At 46.3% G+C, this 27,105-nt stretch overlaps 2 protein-coding genes across 2 annotated transcripts in view; one reads left to right on the top strand and one right to left on the bottom strand.

Annotated features, from left to right (window-relative positions):
- LOC142563429 (lipase member K-like) overlaps positions 1-19,703 on the top strand; it is a 53,662-nt gene extending 33,959 nt beyond the window's left edge. Inside the window, exons 3-6 of the mRNA XM_075673983.1 lie at positions 3,385-3,535; positions 5,100-5,192; positions 7,154-7,312; positions 19,439-19,703. Coding sequence (XP_075530098.1) covers positions 3,385-3,535; positions 5,100-5,192; positions 7,154-7,312; positions 19,439-19,699 — 664 coding nt within the window. The 3' untranslated portion in view covers positions 19,700-19,703. The remainder of the gene's footprint in view (positions 1-3,384; positions 3,536-5,099; positions 5,193-7,153; positions 7,313-19,438) is intronic.
- LOC142564042 (bestrophin-4-like) overlaps positions 18,632-27,105 on the bottom strand; it is a 98,519-nt gene continuing 90,045 nt past the window's right edge. Inside the window, exon 16 of the mRNA XM_075674859.1 lies at positions 18,632-25,130. Within this exon, the coding sequence (XP_075530974.1) occupies positions 24,751-25,130 (380 nt within the window). The 3' untranslated portion in view covers positions 18,632-24,750. The remainder of the gene's footprint in view (positions 25,131-27,105) is intronic.

Genomic DNA, 27,105 nt, shown 5'->3' with positions numbered 1-27,105 from the left:
ATTCCTCATCATATTTCCTCGACTTAATTTGAGCAACCCGTAATGGTTTCGCACTGCCTATGCATGGCATAGTGCTGCAGGGCTGGAAAACGCTGGTTCCATTTCTGGTACGGCAGCCGCATTTTGATCGAGATATACTGAAAGAAAGCTTCGTGTAGCGAGCTTTGGTTCATGGCTAAAAAAAAACCCAGGCGGTAGATGGTAGTAATGGCTGAACCGGGCCATGCTTTAGTCTTAGTTCATATGAGCTTGTCAGCCGAATGAATCTTGTTAGCCATGTTATTACGTTTATTCCTAGGATTTTCCATTGCATTCATGCGCATTGGTTCTTTTGCGTATTGGTCTTGTGTGTGAGCTGTAGTGTATATTTCGAGTATAGACATGTAAATCAAGATGGACGTTCGCGCCTTCTGCGTCCACATGAGCAGTTCCTGCCCAGTCGTATGGCACGTTGTATTGGGAAAGTCATACGAAAACGCATACGAAATGCTAGAATATGAACGATATGTATACAAAAATGCTAGAATAAGCAGCATGTATACGTAGCTGGTTAACTAAACCAAGAGAGGTGACTATTTGTCATCGTCCCGTTCCAAACAGATGCGAAAGAATCATCATCATCATCATTATAGAATACCAACACGCTTAAACTTGCACATCGGTCATAGAAAAAGTAGAGAATTGTCCACTATCTGAGAACTCACGTGTTGCATTCGGGAAGTTAAACCTAAAGAATAACTCTGCGTCTCATTCAGTGGCAATCTTCTCATTCTATTTCTCGCCAAGTTGCGCTGGCGCACGTAGTTGAATATAAAATTAATGGAAAATGTCATTCCAGCGCTGCTTCGACATGAAACAGCGGTCGAAATTCACAGTATGACTGGCGAAGAAATAAACAAGGAAAGGCGGCAGCACGACTACCTACGACTCGCAGACGATCAACCGCTTCATAGGCGCGCGGCAACGCCTCATCCAGATCATTAGCGAAGACGAAAGCAGCATGATAGTTGGGCCAGTAAATATGGCGGCGTCCCAGCACCCTTACCTGAGCTACTTGGTTAGTGGTTACTCTAGCGTAGAGCCCCAATTTGCGGACAGCACGCGATGGAGCCAAAACGGCAGACGGCTGATAAGCAACTACGTCTGCAGTTTCGCGTTCTCTTTAGGAAACATGTGTACGTCGCAATGGAAGACGAAGACAAACCCGAAACACACAGGACGGCCGCTGCTTGCTATTATGGTTGCCACCTTAAGCATGACGACACTTTTTTGGTGCTGTATTATAATATCATTGCCTGTTTTGTCGCTTTTATTAGATAAGAATGTCAGATAGCCCACCCTAGTCTCCCACTTCCACCGTTAATAAAGAAACGAGAAGCAACTGAAATATTTAAGACACGGGAAAAATATATGGCAGCCACGTAAACATAGACTTGAAAAAATGACCTCATAGGTGTTCACAGGTATATTTAGATGGTGACTTACAAAAAAGCGATAACATACTTAAGCCTTAAAAACATTGTGTAAACATGCAAAGCCTCACCTCCCCCAACCTCCTCAAGAAAGAAAACGAACATACAGCAGGGCCGCAACATCAGTAAAAGAAGGCAAGAAATGAATAACCAGACTCACGCACACAACAAAAAACGCATTCCACGTCATATATCTATATCATGTACTCCTACCCAGACACACAATTGGACAATTTTACGGGAGGGCCAATAGCGATAGCAAGGTTTAGCGTTGTCCTTGAACTCCTCGGGTTGCGTTCTAAATACACGCGCGCGAGACCAGCACCTCTAGATTGGACAAGGTCACTGACAATTAAGGCTGATGCACACCGATCCGTGACGCCATGCCACCTTCCCCGACTGCAGTGGAATCTAGCGTGGACGCTCCCGAGTACGAAGCGGTGATTTTGACGTCAACGCTTTCGTCAAGCCGAGCTTGGCAATGGAAATTTCGGTCTGAGTAGCATGACGTCTTAAAGCATAGTGCGCAGGCCCGCCCTCCGTATAGAGGCATTGGGGAGACACGTTGGCGTGGCGCAGCACTGAAGGTAACTCTTGCTGGGCAGAAGGAACGGTGTCCTGTCAGCTACCAAGTAGCTGACAGGGCACCGTTCCTCGTCGCACAAAGCTGGTGCGACGAGGAGTGTCGCCAGTGGCGTTGGAGGCATCGCACCTCGACGGCGCACGAGATGAGACAGGAAACCGTCGGCGTTTGTCAGATTCCAATTAAATATTAGACAACGTTACGTTGGTGCTTACCGTCCGTTCCACTAAGACTGGTGGACACATACACACAGCAGCTCAACACGAACGCGAGTGTGCTTATAGTGTGCGCGCGCACAACATTCCTGCCAGCAGTATAGCGCAAGCCAGAATGAGGCCCTCGCTCCGCCAGCGTACTGATTACGCCGAGCGTTGACGGTGAAAATGATGATACGTATTTAACACATTACAGCCGCCCACAATGAAGGACTGTCCCAGAATCTGGTCCTTGTACGTACAGGCCTCCACTTCGCTTCGTACTGTCTGCGTCCAAGCGTACTCCGCGCCTACGCGCGCTGACAGCGATTCTGCCTGCGATAGGCGGACCGCACGATGGCGGAGCTGGCAGAGCCAACGTCCTGAATGCACCTCGAGCGTAGGTATAATTGCTATTACAACAAACTAGTCGGTGGACCCCTAAGCACTTATGAGTTGTGAATGCGAGAGTACTGAAGTCCAATTGAACGCCGCTGAGCGGTCCTTCGAGTTTTGCATTGCGCGTGATGTACGATAGCGGTACGTGCTTCCCGAGCCAGCAAGCAGCAGCAGCAGCCTGCAGTGCTGGGTCCGGCACCGCACGCCGGCTTGCGAGAGCGACGGTGACGTGGCGTCGCGGCAATGCCCATCCCCTGTCACGCCACACCTGGCACGTTATTGGGTACGCAGGCGCCCCCTTTCGGCCGCTCTGCTTCGTCGGGGGCGCTCGCCACATCGTGTCGCAGCCAATGGGACTTTAGGTGCCTTTTCACTGCTATGTAATGCAGACGACCGCTTCTTTTGCTGAATCGGCCATTTGACGCTTTCGCATAAAAATACGGCGTTGTAATCACTCCTACACTCAAGTCCTGAAAAGTACATGCAACAACTCCCCTGGTTGTCTTCGTCATCCTAGCGCTATAACCCTGTTTCGTGATGTCACTGACCAACTAGCCTATACTTTTCAGAAATAACAGCCGTTGGCTTCGTGGTAACAACGTTCTTGACAATTGCGGTAGGAGCTATAGGAGGTGTGTTTCGTAAGCCGTCGATTATGCACGCGCGCTATTCGCGGAGCGAAGAGTGCGGCTTCAAGGGACGGATGTCGATAACAATGCGCATTCTCTATTCGCAGGCTCGACGAAGTGGGCCTCTATGACATCCCGGCGCTGGTAGACTACGTGCTCACCCTAACGGGATGGAGCGAGCTCTTCTACGTGGGGTTCTCGCAGGGCAACGCGGCTGCCTGGGTCACGCTCTCCGAGAAGCCGGAATACAACGCCAAGGTTACGGTCTTCGCACTTTTCCCGTGGAACTGTGTCAGTCGTGGTAGTCGGTGTGCATGAAGAAGGAGCTCGCCTTTTCCCCTTATCCTTCTCGCTCAGTGCGTAGCGACGGCCTAGAATTCGTCAGTTTTGATGCCACGACGTAACATACGAGTGTTCGTTGGTCATTTGCCTACTCCTAAGCGTTTGTATTATGCCACGGCGGCGGTTATAAGGATCCTCCACATCCATCGCCTCATCCGTAAGAAGGCGCTGGCGAACACTCCTAGTGCCTATCGGGTGCCTACACAAATCTCCAAGAAAGTGCACGGGAGAATGGTCGCCATGATGACTTTACTGGTAAAGCACCGCATCCCCATCACGGAAGATGTGCGTTCGGCTCACACCTTTGGCAAGTTGTGTTTTCGTCCACTTTCATTTTTGCTGATTACTACGTTTTCTTTTATGCCTTTAAAAGGGGCTTGAAACTGTCTGGGCAAACTCTGTAGACGCGCAGGCTACAGCTACAGTAAAACATTCATGGCATAATTTAAGTCAAGAGTCTCATATTAAGAGGACCACGGGCGATTACAGGTATCTAGGAATCATTTTAGATGATCCGCTCTCTTGGGAACCTCATTAGAATAAATAACAATTTTTAAGAGTGGTTGGTGCGTTTTTGTATTTGTTGCAATTCTACAAAACATGGGACAGCCAATTGTTAAATATGGCACGACTACTTACGGTTTAGCATCTTCGCGTAGACTAAAAATATTTGTCTGCATCTTAGGAATAGCCGGTGCAATCGCTTATCAAACCACGTAATGAGATGATAATGCGCTATTATGCATCAGACATCGTTAGATGCATCCTGTAGCTAAGCAAATGACATTACATGTACTCGTATCATATAGGCCTTATTTTTGCGATGACAGATTTTTTTATTATAGAACAGCTAACCCTTCGTCAACTTGTAAAAACGGTTACTCATAGAATCTATACTATCTACAGGGGGAAAAGTGCGATTTTTTATGTACCAGTAAACGTTAATAAGTGTTTATTCGAAGTTGCCTATCATAAAAGCAATTAAGAAATATCTAAGGTTACGGGTAGCAGAAAGTATCTAAGATGTATGTGTACTTCTCCTTCAAAAGTACACATATGACTCTACACTACATGATTTGTTCTTTAGTATATTCTCGCCATGATAAATTTTCCGATTCTTTGTTCATATTGGCGTATCTGCTCTGAAGCGATTTATATGTTTCGTGGCTTAAGTAACGTGCCAGTGCGACGTCTTCTATTGCCTAGCCCCACACACAATCATTGGTACTTATGTGAGCTGATGATTACTTTGTACGAAGGTAAACATAAATTTCAATTTCAACATAATTTTCTGCTGTGTTTCCACCGGCTTTGTTATCTTTTTTTTTTATATATTTATGTGATGATACACCGAGTGCGTCTTCTTATTTAGTTAATTTTTTAGTCTGACCGGATATAAAGAACAGAAGTTTCTGCGTATACCGCTATTTCAATTGTTTAGGTTGTTTACCTAAACAGGTAAACGTTCTATCTGCCACAGATACGGCTTTTGCTGGCTTTGGCACCCATCGGCAACGTGACCCACCTGAGGAGCCCCGCCAGGCACATCACGCCGTGGTCTCCTCTTCTTACGGTAGGTGAATATCGCTTGTTCGATAAATGCTCGTCCAATGGGGGGCAGCAGTGGGCTGAGAATCGTACGCCGCCGCTGTAACAGTGATGCCCTCTGCAGCTGAGGTATAGACTGAAGACAGGTACGTATGCATGTTCTTGAATCAGAGCAAAGTTCACGACAAACGCGAAACACGGGAGGGAGCACACAAGACAAACGCTAACTGATAAATGGGATTTTTAATAGCAAAAACAGTGAATAAATATTTAAAAATGGGCTCTTGGGCATGCGAAGCTGTGGCATCGCCAGATCCCATAGACCAATGTGACGTAGCTTTGAGCTGGGTCATGCCGAGCGTGAGCACGACGCCTTCGTGCACACTGACGTCATTGTTCCTTTCGGTGCTCATCGTATTCGCGCTGCTCTTCAGGCGTCCTAACTGCGCGTGGCTTGATCTGGGCAGGAACCACAGCGTCCAGCCTAAGCACGACGCTGTTGTGGACATTGACGTTGCTGTTCCCGTCGCTCCTCATCACGTTCGCGCTCCTCTACGAGAGTCCTAACTATCCGCGGCTTAACATAGTACTATAACGACGCGAAATAAATTACTTGCTAGGCGACTCCTTATTTTACATGTGAAAGTGTAGTGAGGTCAGTCCCTGCTTCATATGCTACAGTTACCGCTTCACGGCACCTGCAGCTTGTGCAACCGTAATCTTTACCGGGAAGGCTTGGGGCGAAAGCTGTGCCTGAATGCGAGCTTTCTGGTTCTTTTGGTTTCTTCCCCCGCACGGCCGATGCCGTCGCTGTCGCGGATGCGCAGAGGCGAGCGCCAGCTGCTGGGGCAGCAAGGAACCCAGAGGCGCAAGCGGCGTGTACCTTTCACTGTGATTGGTTGAGTTTTGGCTACGGAGACCAAGATATCCCGAGATCCTAGTCAGATACAGCTTCGTTGTAAGAGGACAACCTGGTCCCCTCTACGCTCAACCAAGGGCAACATCAAGGAAATCTATTCCGCAATCATGCAAATAATTAGAGGAGATGGATATGCCATTATGAGACATTTGTTTTCTGATTTGGAACGATTCCATGATTTCACGCGCCCTCGGTCTTTTCAACATTCAATTGAACTCAAATTCGAAGAAATTGTAGAGTACGCGCTGTAAGCGATGGTAAGCAGATGATGTACCGCTGGCCTAGCATATATATATATATATATATATACGACCATATAAAGCATGTATGATTCCTTTTCGTGGTTAATATATAGATTTATTTACAGCTGTAGAGTTTTAGTAGTACTCCAAGAATGACTTCATATTTATCATTATCGAATGCATATGCACCTTACCTTTATATACAAAAATGTTGTGCTGATTTCCATTCGGTGCACACAACATTTCACGCTCTTTAGAGTGTTACAAAGCGAGCATCAGTTTTGTTGAAGTGGCTGCCTGCAGATCAATGTGGTGACCTTCATGTTGACTACTTGGTGAACATTCATCGTAAAGATGAGGCGTCTCATTCGCTGTGATAACCGATGCTACCAGTTTCGAAACTGAGCCACAAGATACTTCTTACTAGTCATGCATTTCTACTCCCTTTTTTTCTGCATATATTTCTGTAATGCTCTCAGGCCCTGAATGAATGCCTAATAAATAAATTGGAAACTTGACTTAAACTGTTACAGAGTGTTATTGGCACTCCTGAATGCCCATACTAATAATTGAAATGTTTCGGGAAACTTCTTGCACGTTCCCGATTATTGCGCGCTTCCAACGCCATATCACGAGTAAACCTTCCAAAGATGTTATGCGAACAGGACCGACGAAAAGAAACAAGCACATCAAACACGACACCAATATTTACTAACTCGCCCATGGTCACACCCTCTCCTACTACGAACTGCAGTCCACGCACCTGTGCTCTGGCAGACAGCTGCAAAAGTGCTGCACTCCGGCTCCTTCTCGCCCTCGTCACAGGCGGCGCTGGTGAAGCTGAACCGCGGCCGAGTGCTGGTGCGCGAGCCGAGCCACCGGTACGCGTCGTACACCGTGTGCGACACCACGACGCGCATGCGCTACCTGTGTTCGACGCCCGGCTTCCACTTCCTCGGCGTCAACCACGCGCAGCTGAACGTGGTGAGCGAGCGGGGACGATGGGTGCGCGATGGTGAGCCACCTAGGGCGATCATTAGAGATCTCTCGCCCCAGAGACTGCTTTCTCGGAGTAGCGGAAACGGATCTCGAAGGCTACGCTTTCGTGCTGCCTGCACGTACCGGAAGCATTTGCAGGAGCCGGAAGCAGGTCCTGGGCACAACGTTTTGTATTCCACCTCTTCTGGCAGGTTTCATTTGATTTAACACTTTTTAAAAGTATTTGCATACAATTGCGCAGCTAGGGCTTCTGCTTATTTAAAACACTCGACGTCCTAAGCGTTTCTGGCCTAATTACAGATATTACTTGCCTGCCTTGATGTTTCAGCTTACCAACAAGAAAAGTGAGTTTTGTACAGTGACATTGAATGAGTTTATGAGAAATAACGGACGTTCCATCTAGACGCTGTTTTCTATTTCTAAAATGTCGATTTAAGTTCGATTAGCCTTGGATTCTTCAGTAACTGCTTGGTGTAACACAGATTCAATTACTGCATCTTTCTTTTCTCTTGTAATAAAAATATGAAGAAGTTACTTATTAACCCTATTCAAACTTAGAATTGCTTAGTCGCGCTAATTCAATTTTGCTACAGTTATTTGTACACCTATTTCCGTACTATTGATTTGGGGCCCGTGAACAATAATGATGGGTCGCTGAAATGTATAGAACATGATGTATATATCGTCACTTGAAATAAACTAGGGACTTTATAGACGCAAAACCTGAGCAATAGATCTGACACTGTTGTAAAGCACATCTGCCGAAAAAACTGATCTGCTTTAGAGATCATTTTGCGCATCGGAACCATACATCCAGCACTAGCAGCGTTTGAAAACAAATTATTAGAACAACCTTGTGCAAAATGTTAAACAAGTGGTGCCAAAGTAAAAATAAATAGTAGTCGTTTTTTGCCTTTTACACATATTATCAATATGTGTATAGCAGTATACGGATAGAAAAAGGTCAAAGATACATTGTGGGGTTTTACATGCGATAATAACGATCTGATCAAGAGGGGAACTCAGGCATACTTTTGAACACCGGGGACTGATTAGCGCGCACCCAATGTACAGTAAACTGTTCTTTTTTTTTCATTTTCCCGCTTACCAAGTGTGGCCGCCGTAGCCGGAATTTGATCCCGCGACCTAGCGCTTAGCAACGCAACACCATAGCCACTAAGCCACCACGGCGAGTCTCCACGGGATGCATTTGCTGTGGTTGAGGCCTCATAGCTTCAGTTGCTTCTGCGCCATTACACCCTACATAACTGACTAACTAGCATTCTTCTATGCTTTGAAATGGTGAATGTGTTTGAAGGTCCTATCTTAAAGGTAAGCTTTAAAACCCCATCTTCGGCGATTTTTTGTCCCTATGCAATTTCTGGGAGCAATTCAATTTAAATATGCCCTTCTATCGTCTCTTTCCTTTCATGGAGACAAGATTACCGGTATATATGGCCCACTACCCGTCTGGATCTTCGCAGAAGAACATGGAACAGTTCTTTCAGGTATGCTCGTGCTTCATCGGCTAATTCTTCGCAAAGCGCATGAGCGACAAAAATTGCGACAAAAATCTACAGCCTCCTCAAAGGCTTTGTGTTATTTAGTTATACATTATCATTCTTCTTTTTTTTTACTGTGTCACTATGCTATATAGCTCGCGCATTGGCATTTAATATGCGGCAGCCCTACAGGACTTGCAATGTTCTTTCGTAATGTTTTAGCATTAGGATGTTAAAAGTGGAAGGAACTGTAACTCTGTGAAGGTTGGGAAGCTAGTCATGAGGTGCATATACGTATATAGCTTCAGCCGACTGTCAGTTGCCCTTCGCTCCTCGAAGAAGCAGGATGTGTGTCGAATGAGCTTCTGAACAAATTGCAATGTCGTGAAAGTGGTTTAAGTCATAGATCAAACATCAAATCAAATCGAAATACTTATTCCAACATTACAAGGCAAGTGCTGTTGTTGAGGCTGACGGGGAAAAAAGTCTTCTTGAGGCTTGACCGACCCTTCAGCCTATACAATTGGCAGAGCAGTGGTTTCAGAGCACAAAAGTGGTCAAAAGAAGCTCGTAAACAAGGCAATGAAAGGTTTCCAATCAGTTAATAATATTAAAGAGGTGCGACGTAAGGCTGATGCAATTCTCGCATTTACCCCTAAATCGCCACTGATTTTTCTTTTCTGTACTTCGTGTCCTAGACGGTGTGCCACCTGACTGTACATCTACACCTTGGAGTAGCAGTGTAGATGTAGCCAATGCTGCAGTCAACTTGACATTTCCGTTATAAAGCAAATATGCGACTGGTGTCCATGCCAAGATCTATTTATCGTCTCTCTCGCTACGCGTTTCTTGCTTCCTCTTTACATTTGGTCATGACTGTGGAGTATACAGGTGTTTTTGCCCCAGAACTTCGTGAGAATCATGGACACGGTATAATCCCAGTAGCCGAAGGTAGCTCTGGCGGGCAGCACTGGCTGTTGCGAAGCAGTCGTATGTCTCGTAGATTACGCTGTTGCAGTAGACAAAAAAGTTGGCAGTTGCCGCAGGAAACTGGAAATCTTGTGCCCAGAACCGTAGAGGGTCGCAATGATCCGCTGTTCGAAGTGTGAAGCCGCCTGTTGGGCCGACGCATTGTTTGAGTGTCAGGTGTGTGAAAGGATCTTCAACATTTGCTTCGCTGACCTTATGAAACGATCGGCGTAGTCGCCGCCGGTGCAATGACCCTGAGTAAGCGATCTTCCGTTATGCCGAACGACGCTACTTGCGCTTTCGCTCCGTGTTCTCTGCCAGAGCAAGGCCCCCTGTTGAGTTTGAATTGTCGGAATTCAAAGTTACACCTCGCGTACCTGAGCTGTTCATGGGTGAAGGCGGAAGAGAATTTAATGTATAGTCAGCAGCTGTGACACAGTGTGGAGGTGGCGTCACTTATTACCGTGCAGTCTTCAGAACGGCGGTTGCCGGATCTTGAGTCGGAGCATTTGGTAGTTTGTCGTCGCAGCAATTAGCCTGGTTTAGACAGCAAGGTCAAAGAGGAAGTGGCGATTTGTCATGTGTGTCCTCATCGTTCGGGTGTCAAACGGTAAGCTGATGCCGCTATGTGTCAAGGCGACGGTGAGCGCGGATATTTGCATCACAAATGACTTTGGTTGAGAAGGGTTCTGCTGTTCTAACATTTAAGAACGTCTTGTCTCGGTCGAAAACGCGAAGTCTGAGACCAGCAGTGAGACAGACAGCTTGCGCTTTATGGCTATGGCTGAGCAGTGTGCGAGTTCACCTGTTGAGATTGTGCCGGGTGCCGTTGTAGCGGCAAGTTGGCGCTTTTTCTAGAGCTTCCTCTGCGAGAGAGCGTTAGTTAGACTCCTCATATGCAGCTAAGGGATAGCCAAAAGTAGCTCCATTTCGCCCAGACTCGGCATGCACGTGATGCCTCCATGCTCATCTCGCGCCTTGGCGGCGCTACGAAATCCCCCTCTGCAAGCAACCATCTTATGGAGTCTGACCAAGCTTGTTGACTGCCGAGTGCCTAAAATCTTGGCTGTTTGCATCCTAAGAGCGGGAACATCTAGTAAACCGCGAAATTATTGCAGTTCCCACACTGCTGGCAATTGTTGCGCCGCGAGTGTTAAACCGGACGTCAATGATATGACGAAGTCGTCAACACACTGTGACAACTGCGACACGACTTGAGTATCTGCGTGAGACCGCATGGCGTGCCGTCCAAGTTGCCAGGTGCGACGTCCACGGACGGTGCGCCGGTTGCGGCACTCGTGGCAGCGGCATCTGCGACCAATGAAGCGTGAGCGGCATCGCGTGGCGGCGCGGAGGTCAAAGTAGTCCTAGCTAAGGTGTCGACGACAAGTGAAGCCACAACGGCGTTCTCTGACAGGAGGGACCCAAGACAGCGAGGTCCCCACGGAGACACATAGGTCTCCGCAGTGTGCGGTTTCTCAGGCTGGGTCACCTTTGTCGAGGCGCTCCTCGCGCAACACTTCTTATTTCGTGCGTTCAACGCAAGCCGAGAGATCCGCGTGACAAGCCCGCGTGCAAACTCGCGCTTGAGGAGGCAGTCGAATCCTCCGTCGCCGCGGAAGCTGTCTTCATATATAAATCCTACTTTCGTCATGCATACAGTCTGCATCCACACTATTATTTTTCTTAAGCCTCTCAGTATTATCTCGTGTCATGCATGCCCTATATTTAAGCTGGTGTTTCGACAGCTGCGTCATTGTTATGAAGGGACAGTCGGCCATTCCTCCTGGCTGTTTTAGAGCGCAGCTCTTCGGCGCCCGCTTCTGGGGCGAGCGTAGGAATAGGCGTCGGAGCCAACGCGTAGTTCAGCGGAGAATGAAAGACGGCGACAGCAAAGAGAGCGTGAGGAGGAAAGCAGAGGAGGACGTTATGGTGAAAGTGTTATAAGAAGAGCGTAGTGCCACGCAACATGGGCTCTGCGGCGATGACAGCTATGATATGGCGCCACACTAGCGCGCCGTCGCCTGTTCACCGATGACGCCATTGATAAGGCATGCGGCGAGAGCGTTCACTGATACCATATATGGAAACAAAGCGCTACGTGATCGAAGGTCTGTCTGCGGCGGCTGCTGTGAATCCCGCCCACGCGTTACCTACGCGCTGACAAACCTGTGTTACTGAGCCACAACCCGGCCTGTGCCCGGGGGTTCACTACCAAGCTTGGCCAGGACACGCGTGTACATCACCAGGCTCGGCCTGTAAGTAAACAAAAATATGTTTTTTTTTTACTTACGAATTGTACCGCATGCGCCAGCCTCAAGTTCTCGGGGTCTAATTAGCTGGGCTAGGCCGGGTTTCGGGTCGGCCTAGCCGCGTCTTTACCTTCACCGACGAGCGTCAACGTTGTCATTCGTAGCCGAGCGAACGAACAGAGCGAAGGATGAATGCCAATGCGGAGTACAGCGGAAGATGAAACACGGCGATAGCGAAGAGAGCGCGAGGAGCAAAGCGGGAGGCGGAGGATAGATTAAAAAGCGCGAGATTAAATGCGTAGTACCGCGCAAGACGTGCATTGGGGCGACGATGGCTACGAGATGGCGCCAGAGCAGCGCTCGTCGTCGGTAGGGAAACAAAGCACTGCATACGCGGATGTCTGCGTGCACTGGCTACTGTGATTGGCGCCCACGCGTCGTCTCTCGTGATCTCCCGATAAGCGAAGCAGTTGGGCCCCATTTTGCTCCGTTTGCAACGGGCCGCACGAGACAGATTGTCCGCGCCAACCAATATATCGCTAAATGAAAACACGTATACAGCTGCGTTCAAATTTTGCATTAGGAAGTGCCGTAGTCGTCCGTGAATTCTATTTTCTTGATGACTTTTCCATATTGTGCGCACGAACACCTGAGCCTTCAGTTACTCCTCCTTGTCCTTCCTTCCCCACGCTACCCTGTGCCTTAGCGTCTTGACATATTGTATTGGTGCTCTTGAATTATTCATTATTATGACGTATTCTCGTTTCCTCCTTATTTTCCGCCTATTCTTTACCCTGCTGCTTAATCATGTTCTTAGTACTATCTGGCATGAAATTCCACAGTCGTGTGTTTCGCAAGCTCCTTCTGAACAGCACGCACGACATACGGGCGGTGGTTGGGCCAAGACAACGTTTATTGCTCCGCTGCATGTTAATATAGGGTAGTACGAGACGGTTAGAGAGGGAGAGTGGGGAGGAGGAAACAGTGGCGATAACGGCTGCCGTATGCTGGTGGGACGTCATTGAGGTGCAGCACCTTCTGTATTTAATTTATGTGTTACTCGATAGAAAGTGAATAAACGTGATTCTGAATCGATGAACTAAAGTTACCTCAGCGTGCTCTATAGAGATGTGTTGCTACAGCATTGACGTACGCTAATGTTAAGCTAAATAATCAACACCCTCCGAAGCCCAACGAATGTTTCTGATATTTGTTCTCTCCTTGTCCCTATCTCGGACGAATGCAGATTAGGAGAGCGAAGCAATTCCGCAAGTACAGCTACGGGGCATGGGGCAACCTGAAACGCTACGGTCAGGTGAGTACCGCTCACAAGGATTCTACTGCGAATCACTTAACGTTGCTTCGCTGCATATACCGCCTCTTTTCAAATGCGGACTATTTATTTGCCTAGTCGGAGCTAAGGTATGAGCAAGTGTACGCTCAGGGATACGACCATTCTCGTCCCCGAAAAAGAAATGTGGGCCGATCCCGGAGACAACGCAGTTTTCAAGCGGTCGCTCGCCTTGTTCCGCTCGCCTGTGGAGAAGCCCGCACCGGAAATAGACGATGCGGCTCGGGGTACCGACAGCTTGGACGCGCGCCACGTGCTGCGAGAAGCGGACGTAATCGAGAAGACTCCCGATTTCTCGGGCGTCCCAGGCGGCCTCACGCGGCGACATTGCTTTCTTAGAAAGAGAATTGCCCCTGATCCTCACGGGGGATTTCAACGCGGCCCAGCGGTTGCCCCGTTAAATGGAGGAAGTGTATGGCCTCAACTAAAGAACCATGAACTGAGTGGTTCGTCAAACACGCTTTCATCAGGAGGTGAGAGAGAGGGGGGGGGGGCGATATATAGAGGCGCTTGCAAGCACGTCTCGTATTTTAGTATCCGTGTACTCCTACTGTCTATAATGGATAATATCCATTGGGGCTAAAAGAGCGTCAAAAAAATAGCACTTAAGAAATACAAAGGTGTCCACACATTTGCGTTGTCTACACCTTGCAGAAAGGCTTTGCATGACACAGATAAGCGTCAAGGACGGTTTGTACCTTGTTCGCTTATTCGTTTTGCTTCGAACAGACTTTTTAGGAAATTGGCTGTCAGAGATTGCACTGTTGCGCCTCTTCAGCTTTATTTTTAGGAGAGGCGTAAATTACCTTAAAAGAAATCAGCATCCTGGTGGCTAATTAAATATATCCACTATTTATCTTTTCATTTATTGACTTTCGGGCACATCTTGAAATCGCGAAATATAAGCCGAGGAGCAGTGAGGCCAAGTTTACTTAGCAAGGATAGTAATACTAGCACCACTTACGACATACACGACAGTGATTTCTGCTATGAAGTACAGTTGCCGTTCCATTTAACAGTGTCCCAAAAATGTGCACTGGACAGTTCGGGTCAGTATATCAAAAATGACGCACAGTTATAGGATTTCAGCCAAGCATACATGACTTCACGACTTCTCAGCTTGAAATTCCCAGTTGGAACATCTGTATTAATGCGATTATTAAAAAAAAAGAAATACAGTTTCGCCCGTAATGCGAAATTGTGATGCCACAGCCGGGAAAGCCTAATGCAGAGTAGGCCTTATGCTACGTCGTCCTCTGTTTGTTGTAGTGAACGTTCACAAATGCGATCGAGCAATCACCTTTTGATTTTCAAATGTGACCCGTATTCGTTCGAGCAGGCTGCGCCTCCTGTTGGAGAAGCCGAAAGACTTGGGTTTTCTTCCTCCTATTGCTTTTCTGGATTTAGCCAGTCATCTCTACTAGAACAATTAAACCTTTTACTTCTCCCTTCTGGATTTCTTCGCCTATTCTAACATTTTTATTTGGGCTGCGCCCATTGATAGGCCTTACCATATCCTTGGAGAAAACGATACGACCGCAGCGCCGTCCCGTGAGTTTGAGAAGTCGAGCACTAGAAAAAGATTAATTAGGATAGTTTAAAAAGTTATTTTCACTTTTTTTCTAATTAGCTACCTGGACATCTGAAGTTATAAAGAACATGTCAACTTGAATGGTAGCGTTTTCTCTTTTTTTCTTTTTTGAAAGATTGAGAGACAGACAAAGCGAAAACAAAAACTTGACACTTCGGGTTGTATAGTAAACTTTCGTTCATGATAGGGCGGATTTCACGGAGAACTTATTATAAGCGTTTTACTATACGTCCAAATTATTTAACATAGGTGCTGTTAAGCTTCCCTATCGTCATATTTATTTATTTATTTATTTATTTATTTATTTATTTGTTTGTTTGTTTGTTTATACAGTCAGCATAAGTACCAAAACAGGAGTTAACGATTTCGGCACACTACACAAGGAGAGGGAAAAAAGAATACAAAGAAAAGCACTCATTACGAAATAAACAGTAAAAATCACATACACTCAAAGTGAAATGTCACCAAACATTCGTACACGAAATACACAGCAAAGATCAACAGAATACAAACGATAAAAGTGTTCAATCGTGTACATTCAGACGCGCCTATACTTAGTCGGCCCTTGTGAAGCAGCAGTATGTACTATAGACAGTCGCCTTAAACAATGCATCTTCAAACGCTTTTATATCGTTATACCTTACTACAGCATTTGGAAGCTTGTTCCACGCATCCAGAGCCGTTGCAATAGAATTAATTTATAAAAGACTCCGTTTTGTAGTTAAAGACTATGTATATTTCCATCTGTTGTGCGCAACTGTGATTTGTCAAGAATTAAAGTTTTCGAAATTTCGATTTTGTAAGGGCCATGGAGTATCTGAAAAAAGAACTTCAGGCTATTGACGTTAATCTTTTGACGCACAGAAAGAATTCCCGCTTTTGCTCTCGTACTTGGTACCGACAGTCTTCGACCGCACGAGTTAAAGAATAAGGCCTTATATTGAATTCGTTTACATTTGCTTTGGTTTTCTTGTACGTGTGTGAATGGCTGCCATACTAAACACGCGTATTCAGCCGCGGCAGCACAGTTGTTTCATGAGCTGAAATCTTTACTTCAGATGCCGCGTCACCAAGTCAGTTTACGACACGGCATACAAAGTTTTCTTTTGTGACTTACCCTAACGTAGTCAAACGTGTCGCGTCCAGGTTAAGTTCATAGTGTGTACACCAAGGTATTTGTATTCTGACACTTGTTTCAGCAGTTTGTTGTGAAGGCCGTATTGAAAAATAAAGGGGGCGTGCTTTTTCGCGTAGTTCTCATAAAATCTGTTTTGCTAGGGTTCAATTCCATTTGCCATTTCTTTTTTTTTCGCCAGCCGCCTTTCGTGCCCAAGTGGTTAATAAGTTTTTTCCTGATCACATATGCATTCTATCTTTGAGTAAATAACTACGTCATTCGCGCTAATACCTACTCAAAACATCAGGCGAGAAACGATTATTCATGTCATTAATGTAAAGCGAGAACAGCAGTGGTACCATCGCGGAGTTCTTGGTAATCCCTGAACCCATTTCCAGTCTCGTACTTGTAGCATCTTGCACCACGCAAAGTGCTATATATTTGTCAAGTAAGCTGCTATCCATTTTATGATCATCTAGCTCCGCAAAATCGTGTTCACTTTATGCGAGAATTTAGGGTTGGTTATTTTGTCGAATGACTTTCCAAAATCAAGAAAAATAAGATCGACTTGTCCTCTAGCGTCTACATATTGGTTAATGTAGTGTACTACTTCAGTAAGAGTGGCTACGGTTAAAAATCTCGTGTGAAATCACGTAGTTGACTGCCGATTAGATTGCAATCTTCAATAAATTCATATTAAGCGTCTAGTTAGTACATGATCCAGTACATTACAGCATGTGCTTGTCAGTGATACAAGCCTGTAGCAGTTTATCTGTAGCACCGTCTTAATAAACCGGTATCACCTTAATGCATTTTCAGTAAGTAGGACGTTCGCCTGCTCGCAGTGATTTGTTAAATACGTCAGTCAGATAATGCGGACACCACTGAGCGTATCTTTCTTTAGAAAGGCATTCAGGATTTCATCCCAGCCTGCTGAGCTTTTGTCAACGTGATTTAGAAGTACGTTGAAAATACCTTTTTGGTTTATCACAATATCGCCTATTGGCAAGGCAGGACGGCAGGGGTGGTTTCCGGTATGATGCCATCATCTTTGTAAACACTGATTCTAAATAATCTATAAACATGGAGGCAGTCTGGAAACTATATGTAACAGCGCAATGCTAGCGTGTTAAATACAGATTGCTACATTTTCGAGCCGACAGATATTGGCAAAATTTCTGCGGTGCTGTTTAATAAAGCTCGTTAGCTACTCATTCATATATCGCTGTCTTGCATAAGCTAATTCAGCCTTGAATGCCATAGAGGGCATCGTGACGTTGTCATGTTTCTCGCTTCCTTTACTAGTATTTTGCTTCGCACGCATGTGCTTCGTACGACGCTTCAGTGAATAATTTTTCGCGAGACACACGAATTCGTTCGGTCAATATTTTTTTTTGCCGCGGAACATACTTTTGTCAAGTGGGTGTACAATATTTTGAAACCTTTTTATCTTTTTCTTATCGTTAAACACCATTTCTAACGCAATAACGTTAAGGGCCCCGTATGGCAGAAAATCCGGCGTGGGCGTCGGCGTCCACCTTCGGACGTTGTTTCGGCGAAAATATTTTCGAACCACCCATAACCAGGCCCTCCATGTAGCGGAAGAAAGTTACTGCCCTAATTGAAATTTCCAGGCGAAAATACGTAGAAAAATCGTAAAGTACGACTTGCACACAATCTACAGCCATGATAGCGTCGGATTTTAATTTGCCTGTACAAGAAAACTTAATTCTGTTTCGCAAAAACTCAAAGAAATCAGTTTTCCAGCGTTTCTACCATTCATAGACTGGCCACGGCGTCCGCCATTTGCGCGCGCTGGCACGCGAGTATCTTGGTGACTACGGAGCGGCTGGCCCGGTTCCTTGAAGCAAACCATCCAGATGGCGCTCGCCTCCACCGCATCGCAACCCACGCAAAAGGCCGCGTTTTTACCAGAAAGCCCGCCTTCATGAATAGCGTTCGCGGCCAGGGTTTCCCGCTAAACATTACGGTTACCTACGCTCCATTTGTCGGATAGCCTAAGAAGCAGTCATGATCTTTGAATGCTATTGCGTTCCACTCCCAAAGGCGAAGCTTAAGCGTCCTCCAAATTTTTTTATCATCTTTTGCGTTCTCCCAAACACGCTTTCGACAGTAAAGCAACCTTCTGGCAAAATCTCCACTGAATGATATACCTGTTGCTTTCAACGTCCAACTATTCCGCAATATCTGGCTCTTTTCCTTTAAACTCTATAGTCAAAATACTAGTGGCCTGGAATTTTGTCGCTTTTTTCCAAGACGACGCCTGCGTTCTACACTGCATGGACTTGCCCCAATTACAGAGAAACGTTTCTTGTTCAGAGTTTCTAACAGGTCATGCGCTGATTGATCCAGTTTTTCGGGAAGGCAGAACACGATCGAATTTTTTCGCCGCTGGCGATTTTCTAGATTAACACAGCAATCTTGGCGAGTTTGTGACCGAACATATTCCTAGAGGTGGGCAGCGCAACCAGGACGAAGGACAAAAGGAAGTACACGATACGAACGCAAACTAACAACCGGTTTATTTTTTCTAACAAGTGATTAAATATACAGAGGATGTGATCATGTGATGAAGTGACGCGTACAAGTTGTGAAACGGTGTCAGCCTGTCTTGCCATTCAATCTTCGATCGCCATCGATCTTTCGGGAGAGTGCCGCTACTTGCTCACTTACAGCAGAAACCGCATCTTGTGCTTCGGCCGTTTTTGGGAGGGATGACTAAATTTCAGATAACCCTCCTCAAATGTTTTATTACACTGCCATTTTCTTTCTTCTTTTCCTGTGAAGTGAACGTTGGTCGCGTTTTATGTCTGTACCTTATTATGTTCCTTTAGGGCTTGCAGAATTTGTTTAATTTTTTTCTTCGAACGCAGAAGAGCCCGGGTTTGTCTCAATATCGCCCTCCTATAAATTTTACCAACACTTACCCGCAATAACACTAAATCGAGATCAGTTCATCGCTTCAACAACATGAAAAGTTTCGTCTCAACTGCAAACAACTAAAGACGAACGAATGTGAAGTCATGTATTAAGGCTTAGGACGGTATATGACGCGTCATGCCAAGTGAAGGCTTCTAGACATAAATTAGGCTCGCTGGCAACGATATCAGTCGCGTCCCAATTTATCGCCTGTCCGGGCTTTTTCACGTGTTCACCAAGCGTGTTTGATTGCGGGTGTCCTTGCTCTGCATCATTTTGGTGCAGTTGCTGCCTTTTTCGCGGATTCAATGACTCGCCGTTGTACACACAGTCGCCTTGAGCATCTTATACACACAACCGGGAAATATTGCTCTCTTCTTTCGCCGCAGCCCGTCCCACCAACATACGACTTGTCAAACGTCAGGGTTCCTGTGGCCATGTTCTCCAGCCTGGCCGACTACCTGGCGCCTCCCGAAGACGTAGCCGCTCTCCGTGCCAACCTCCGGCACGTGCTGGTCTACGACTACGTAGTGCCCGACCCCAACTTCTCCCACCTGGACTTCGTGCTCGGCTTCCACGTCTACGAGATCCTCTACAAGCCCATGCTAGAGCTATTGGACGTGTGGAGTCGGGACTACCTCGTGGTGTAACGATACACACACACCGTGAACGTTGTTTTGTTAAGTGAAGGCCGTGCTGGTTTGCCCAGAAAACTATGCGACCAGTACTACAACTGGTGCTCGGAGACGCGTGTTAAACCAGCAAAACTCCGCTGTGAGAGCCTGCGCTACGTGGAGAACAACGTAAAACTGCGGCGCTTTGAATTTTGAGAACAATCGCTTTTGCGTTTGGCGCAGTTTCAAGCCGTGCGCAATCTGGTGTTCGTTTCAGGGTACCGCCACCATCCTTCCCTCACCAACATATTCGCAGAGGCGCTTTTCACGCCCACGCCAAAAGAAACTCGCCAGAACTCTGCACAATTCAGGGAGAAACTATACCAGCGAAAACCAAAAAGTCTCGTGCGTACTCAACGTTGCGTAATTAAGAGTGTGACCGTGTACTTGACGTTTCCGGCTACACCACTGGCTGATTCCCGCTCAAATTTTGCAATAAGTATCATCTTGCAGTCGCTTCACTTTATTGTCACATTTGCGAGCATCACCTGTCTCTTTTATTCACAATAAAGTGGATGTTCCCTTCGTCGGCGCCGACGCCACACAAAGTTCTCGATTTCGCTGCGACCACAGTGTGGTGCCATCTGTAACTGATATGGCGGAACGCGTCGGTCACAAACTGACAATTTTACATAGTGTCGCCACCGCGCACGACGCGCACGCCGGCGTTATTGTGAACTAAACTTCAGCAACTTCGGTAAGTTGTGCTCGCAAATGTGATACGAAACTGCAGCAACTGCAGAATGCTGGCGCTGCGAAACTAGAGTACATCCGTGCACGCGCGACTTGGTGCGTCGGTAGGTATTTACGTGTGTGTATGTGTATTTCTGAGAGAAGCAAAAACGTGGAGAAGTAGTTCCAATACCGTGCAGCGTCCTGTTTTCTATACACTTACAATATTCAGCATAGAATCATTACGTTATCAATGAGGCAACAGAGCTAACCGAGTGCAGGTGGTGGAGTCTAAAATGTTGTACACAAAACAACCTGCACGGTGTATCGCACATGAAGAGACCGAGGAAACTGTTCCAGGCTTTTTTTTTATTGCATTCCACACCCCACTTTGGACAGTATGCAAAAATGCTCATATGCTGTTCTTTGGAGGTGTGTCTAAAAACGCCAGGTTGTTCAACATAAATCCGGAGCCAGTCACTGCACCACTCCTCGTGGCCTGTATTGCTGAGGAAAATCAAACCCCATCAATCAATAAATCATTATGTTCCACAGTGCCTCCAAAATATTTCGTCGCATTCAGTGCGCGCCTCTCAATTTAGTTTTTTTATCAGTCTTTACTCTCTGAAAGCCCGGAAGCTCAGAAAGGAGTGAGTAAACTGTGCTGTAAGGAAAGTAGGAAGGCTCTCTTCTGAAACCCTGAATGAAATGTATTAAGACAACGAACATTTCGTAAGTACGCAAGAAAAGACTTTCGTATTGACTTCTGCCTTACTAGAAATCTATAGCTATAGTTATTGCAGTGCACTTTCTTTTGCTTCAGGGACACGTGTTATTTTTTTCTCTTAGTCAAACATTTTTGTTGGAGCTTCTGTTCAGTAAAGCCATCCCCTCATGTAAGCCCCTTCCAGAGTTTGTGAGCCAGCTGAATAAATGGTTCTTTCTGGAATGCTACTATTGTGTAGGGTCATCTGCAGAGCCTGGGATCGACAGAGCGCTGCGTCTCATGAAAAATACTAGAGGATTGTTCTACACCAACGTAACGGGCACTGTGCCTAAGAAGACGCTTTTGCGTCGGGAGCTCCTATCTAAATACATTGCAGCGAGAAAATTGTTCTCGGCAGCCACTGCGCCAAATTTGGTGAGATTTATTGCACCGGAAGGCGTAAGTTCAAATCTGCCGACAGCATCGAGTGAATTGGTAATTTCGTCGATGGTCTTGTTAAAGAAAATCTGAAAAAAGGCAATGGAACTTCGGCATCATGCTTACCAACTGGAACTACCACAGTTCCGTAAACAACAGCTATTGAAACATGTGAGATAAACATTACCGATTTAACACCCAACATTATTATGTCACTGCTTTCTGAGTAAAGATTTTGCAGTACCCCTTTCAACACAGTAATAATTGCACATAGGATGCAATTTTATGTAACCCATTTGTTCTTTTCAGATGCTCTAACTGATGAAGTTGACAAATCGATATTTCTTTTTGCTACTGGGATCAGAATTTCTTATTTTGTGCTTCAGTTTAAACTCATTTGACGTTATGAATTTTCTGCAATTTCTTGAGAAAAATGTTCTGGCCTTCAATCAAGCTTCTTTTTTCTCTTATCGCCCCTTTAAGTTCCTTTGTACTTAGCCTTTTCTTTTGTTGTCAAATTTCATTCAGAACTGTTTGGTGGTTCTGTAGTAAGAGTACTTCTTCGGTTGCATGTACTCGAATAGGCAAATTGGACTTGACCCAGAGGCACGGCTTCCCCTTATTAACTAATACTGCTTCCCCGTGATTTTAATACGGCGTTTTACTATTGGTAGATGCCATCGAGCGTACGCTGATCAGATTATTATGGCTCCAAGTAGTATTGTCCCTATTAAACGTCGGTGTTAGTACGTGTGGGATCGTTTTCTTCTGACGACACATCTGACAGTCGCGTGCGACCGACCACCCCTTAGTCACTAATCGAGATCAGACGCTTTTCTGAAATTTCCCCTGTAGTAAAAGCAATTTGAGAGTCTGGAAGAGGGTTTTCATAGATTGAATTTTGCCATGTATATCGCAAGTGTAGCGGTACTTTGCAATTAGAACGTCCCCACAGTGTGTAAATTCCAGCCGAGATGAAGAATGAGAGCCCTCAACTGGCAATGATTCAGTGTCTGCCGAGCAATGAACTCCTGCCCCTTTTGTTGAAGAAAGCTGCTGTGAACCTTTAAACATTCCAAAACACTAAATAGTCGTTACCTCTAAACGTAGTACCTATCGTTTCTAGGCCGTTAATTTGGGCCTAATATATTTTAATAGACTTTTCCTTCTTGTGGATGATGTCATGGAATACGAAGAGCCCAAGTCTGTGATGGCGTACACTAATTAAGCCTCACTATTTTGACACGAGAACAACAATTCTGGACAAAAAAACAATAATAAACCACTACCTAATTGACTTAGAATGATATGACAACCGGCGGAGCAGCCCACGACGAAATGGCTCACCTAATTCCATCAATCCTGGGCTTTTTTAACTGAATTACTGCGAACAACAGCTATAAGTTCGAGATTCTACTGTACGTTTAGAAACTCCCATAAGACCGAGTGGACACCTCCGCCTTCCACTATAACACATAGAACTATGTTGTCAGCCGCACTTCTAGACAATGCTCAGAAGCTTACCGCATAATACGGAACCATTCAATTTCAACTGAACAGTAACTGCGCGTCAGGCCCCTGCGTAGTGTGAACGTAGCGTCATCCGTTTGTCTCGCCGCCGTCCTTTTTACCCTTCAACGCTCTAAGGACTTCCTTTAACGAGTCTACTTGCCAGTAACAGGGTCCAAAGCGTTGACTGGCCGGCCTTGAAACATTCTCCGCTGCGCCAGCCAATCATATCAACAGCAGGCGGCTAGTTGCGGCGGAAACGGAAAAGCGCACACTGGAAGATGAAATCGCATGATGTCCTCAATGTCATCGATTCATAAGCGAAACATGCACGACGCCCTCTAGTCGCCAGGCGTCTAATGAGGTAACTTTTACTGAATTCAAATTTTGTCATGGCGCATTCATCTTGCTTTCTTCCTTTCGCGTAGTAACTTCACGAACCTCTCACTCATAGCCAGCTCGAAGCCACGGGGACGGCTTACAAAAGTGCATTTCGAAGGCCACTCGGCGAAGGAAGAACGTGTCATAGCGGACGTTCCCCACCGTTTCACGCACCGAGTCCCTGACTAGCTATCTGATATGGCGCAATGATGATCCATTATCGTGCGTATGCAGCGAACACGCAAAACGAGGACGTAGACATGCTAGACTGTCTACGTTCTGGATTCGCCTTCATGCTGTGCGCTCACAATAATGGATCACAGAATATCGCACTCACCTTGCATTACATGAGCCCGAAGGAAAGCCATTTGCGCTTGTGGGCGCGTTTGTGCAACGTGGCTGTGTCATAGAGGTTAGAACGCTGAGCGCGAAAACCCACGGTCTTCGGTGTCATCCCAGGTCGGTTGCCCCGAGGCCAACCCACATTCAACGTTTGCACCGGCGCCGACGCGGAGCGAGACACTAAGACGTACCGCCCAGGCCTGAAACTGTCAGGTCAGAGAATGAGCTGGCAGGACATGCAATATGTCCGCGCCGGTAGAGAGACCTGGCTTATCCAGCGGGTCACCTTCGTACGCGTCGACGCCGACTTACACAACAGCAGCGTTCACATGTATGCGACAAATGGCGCATCGCATTGCATTTCCAGCACATCGCAACAATGTAAACAGCGTTAAGGCGCTTTGGAAGCGCATCGCGTTAATGCGCCAGCAGAGTGTATCTTCGAGGCACGTGGGTCGGCTCCCGCGGCGGTTCATCGCTGGTGGGTCGCATTGATGGAGAGAGAGAAAAAAGTGAGAAGGCGCTCGGTGTGTGTTCTCCTCCACTCAACAGCGAATCACACTCGCCGAAAAACTGGTTCTGGCTTGTTTCGAACGAAGCGGCATATAAACGTCGTCGCTCGGTATTACTGCGTCGGTCTGCGATGTGATATACGCTACCTTCGTATTCATATAAACGCGGCTAACGCTATCTGCTGGAGCTCATAAAAACCCTGGCGCCAAGATCCGGCATACTCACCCATCGGCTTTTCGACTAGTCACCTCGCTCCGCGTTCACGCAGACAAACGCAACGCCAGCCGATGCCGGTAGACACGTTGAGTCGCATAATGACGCTGTGCCGTCCCCGATACTGAGAGTGGCGGCTTAATGAGCACGGTGAGCTCATATTTTCTGCCTCGTAGCTACTGTTCGCAGTAAAAAAGCGATCGCAAATGAAAACGCTTCGCAAGACGTACCCCTAGCTGCGAGCGAGCATGCGCTAAACGTCTGTGCCCGCGTCGCGGGCCTGCGACCTGTCTTGTACCGATTCCCTGCCGGGCATAGCGACAGGCCCCACATTCTGCCTGAGCCTCTTTTTGAGTTCGTAAATGTCCCCAGGCATTGACGGTCGGTCCAGGGAAGTCGAGCGCCTCGGGCGGCCCGATCGAACGTGGTCCCTTCCGGAGTGCGTGGTAGCGTACCCGCCGTGGCCGAGAGACCTCGGTGGTCCCGAGGACGGAATGGGCATCGCCTTGGACAGCGTCGCTGAGAGGCTGGACAAGCTGTGGTTCGCGTTCTCAGTGCGCGGCGTCTCTGCCGAGGGAGTCCGCGGGTCCTCTTCGAGATCGCTATGCTCGTCGCCTTCGTCAGCCGACGAGCCTGCGCAAGGCCCAATCAATTGGTCAGTCAGTCAGTCAGTCAGTCAGTCAGTCAGTCAGTCAGTCAGTCAGTCAGTCAGTCAGTCAGTCAGTCAGTCAGTCAGTCAGTCAGTCAGTCAGTTGATCATTCAATCAATCAATCGATCAGTCAGTCAGTTAATCATTCAATCAATCAATCAGTCAATCAATGCTTTATTTTGGCCAGTAGCTACGGAAAGCAAGATAAGGTGCACCCTGGTTTAAAAATGCTCCAGTGTCTATCAAACAAGGTAAAGGCGGAAACTCTGTAGCAGAAAGGCGAAAATAAAGGAAGTTTCACGTGATGACCTTACAACAATGCAGCTAAACGTCCATACGTTTATGCATTAACAAAAAAGAAAAGCTATTTGATGAACAGTATTACAAGCAATACGGATGTCCGTGTACTCAAAATTTCTACTATAAATCGAATAGTTCTTATTCGAGTTGTATTACATAAGATAATTTGCTATTCAAAGTTTCCTAATATTCCTTTCGTTTTAGTACTACAAGTACTAAAACGAAAGTACTACTACCAGTACTACCACAAGTTCTTCCAGTCTACAGGAAGAAATGTTGATGCAAATGGAGACTCGGTTGAATCATCCTGGATTAGTAGGACCGTTGTTGCGCAGCCCTTAACGAACACAAGGAGGAGGTCACTTATGCACAATAGCTGCCAGCGATTATGTCTCGCATTAGGCAGCCTACACATTCTCTTTCTCAATTTAGAAAAGGAAATTATGGTTCCAGCAACGTTACAATGTTTAGATTCATTTATAATGATCGGTTTCTTTGTGTGTTTTTCCTGTTCTTACTTTTTATGAAGAAATATTTGGGAGTGTTCGGTATTCGATTCCACAGGTCAAAGTCGCTATCTATTTATAGTCGATTCAGTCAAAAAATGCGGTATTCGAGGAGCGTCCCTGATGAATAACTCTCATAATTATCTAAAATGTTTCAAGTATCATATTCAAGTTTATACTCATGTGATAGCTCCATATGCAAACAGATGTACAAACAGTTTCGCAAGTATTGATCTGCCCAGGCAATCAAATCAAATTCACAACACGAAAACAGATATACACGCCAGGGTCGGGACATAGAAGCAATATAGAAGGCTTATCATTTCGAAGTTTTGAAAACTGAGTGTTTTTGGTGGCACGAGTCTCGGAAACATCTCTTCACAGGTGACTTCCTTTTCGTGGTACTTTTTTGTGATTCATTCATTCATTTATTGAAACTACAGCGACAACTGTGCAATTATGCAATGCACATATTTGGCATATTTGACAAAGGACATCACTTAGCAAGCAGGGGCCAACAAAATGGCAAGGCACTAATCGAAGATTAAAGCCACAGTCCAGCGAGAACACCCCACATGCTTAGAATGTGACGCAAGTACAATTGATACAGCTTTACTATTGTTTGTCTTGTCTCCGCGCTCACATAGTCGGTTTCGTCTCTCGAGGCGTAGAAGACATGAACGTCAATCTGGTACACAAACTAGTTAGCTAAAAGTTCTTTTCTCAAGTCGAACAATTTCCAGATGCGTTAAAAGGAACAACAGCATGACCATTGACGCTGCCCTGAAGAGAGCCTAGGCTCGTAGTTTCGCCGAATGGCCGTTGTAATCAACGCTGTCCTGACTCAGCGAGCAGGCCCAGTGTGCGGCAGATAACCATCGGAAACTTCTAGTTCTTGCGTAAACATGGACTGACGTTCCGGCTGCCTAAGTGGGCACCAAGCAGCAGCACCTAATAAGTTTAGACTGATAATATCTGATCTCTGCTTTGGTTGATTTCGCCGCAATAGGTTGCTTAATAGAATTACAAAGACGGCGCCGAATAAAACAACACACGAAGAAGAACACAAGACAGCACGTAGGCGCCTACGTGCTGTCTCGTGTTCTTCTTCGTGTGTAGTTTTATTCGGCGCCGTCTTTGTAATCATGCTTA

The sequence above is a fragment of the Dermacentor variabilis genome, chromosome 11, assembly GCF_050947875.1.
Source record: "Dermacentor variabilis isolate Ectoservices chromosome 11, ASM5094787v1, whole genome shotgun sequence".
In the NCBI taxonomy this organism is placed as follows: Eukaryota; Metazoa; Arthropoda; class Arachnida; order Ixodida; family Ixodidae; genus Dermacentor; species Dermacentor variabilis.
This window is presented reverse-complemented; position numbering and strand designations above follow the sequence as displayed.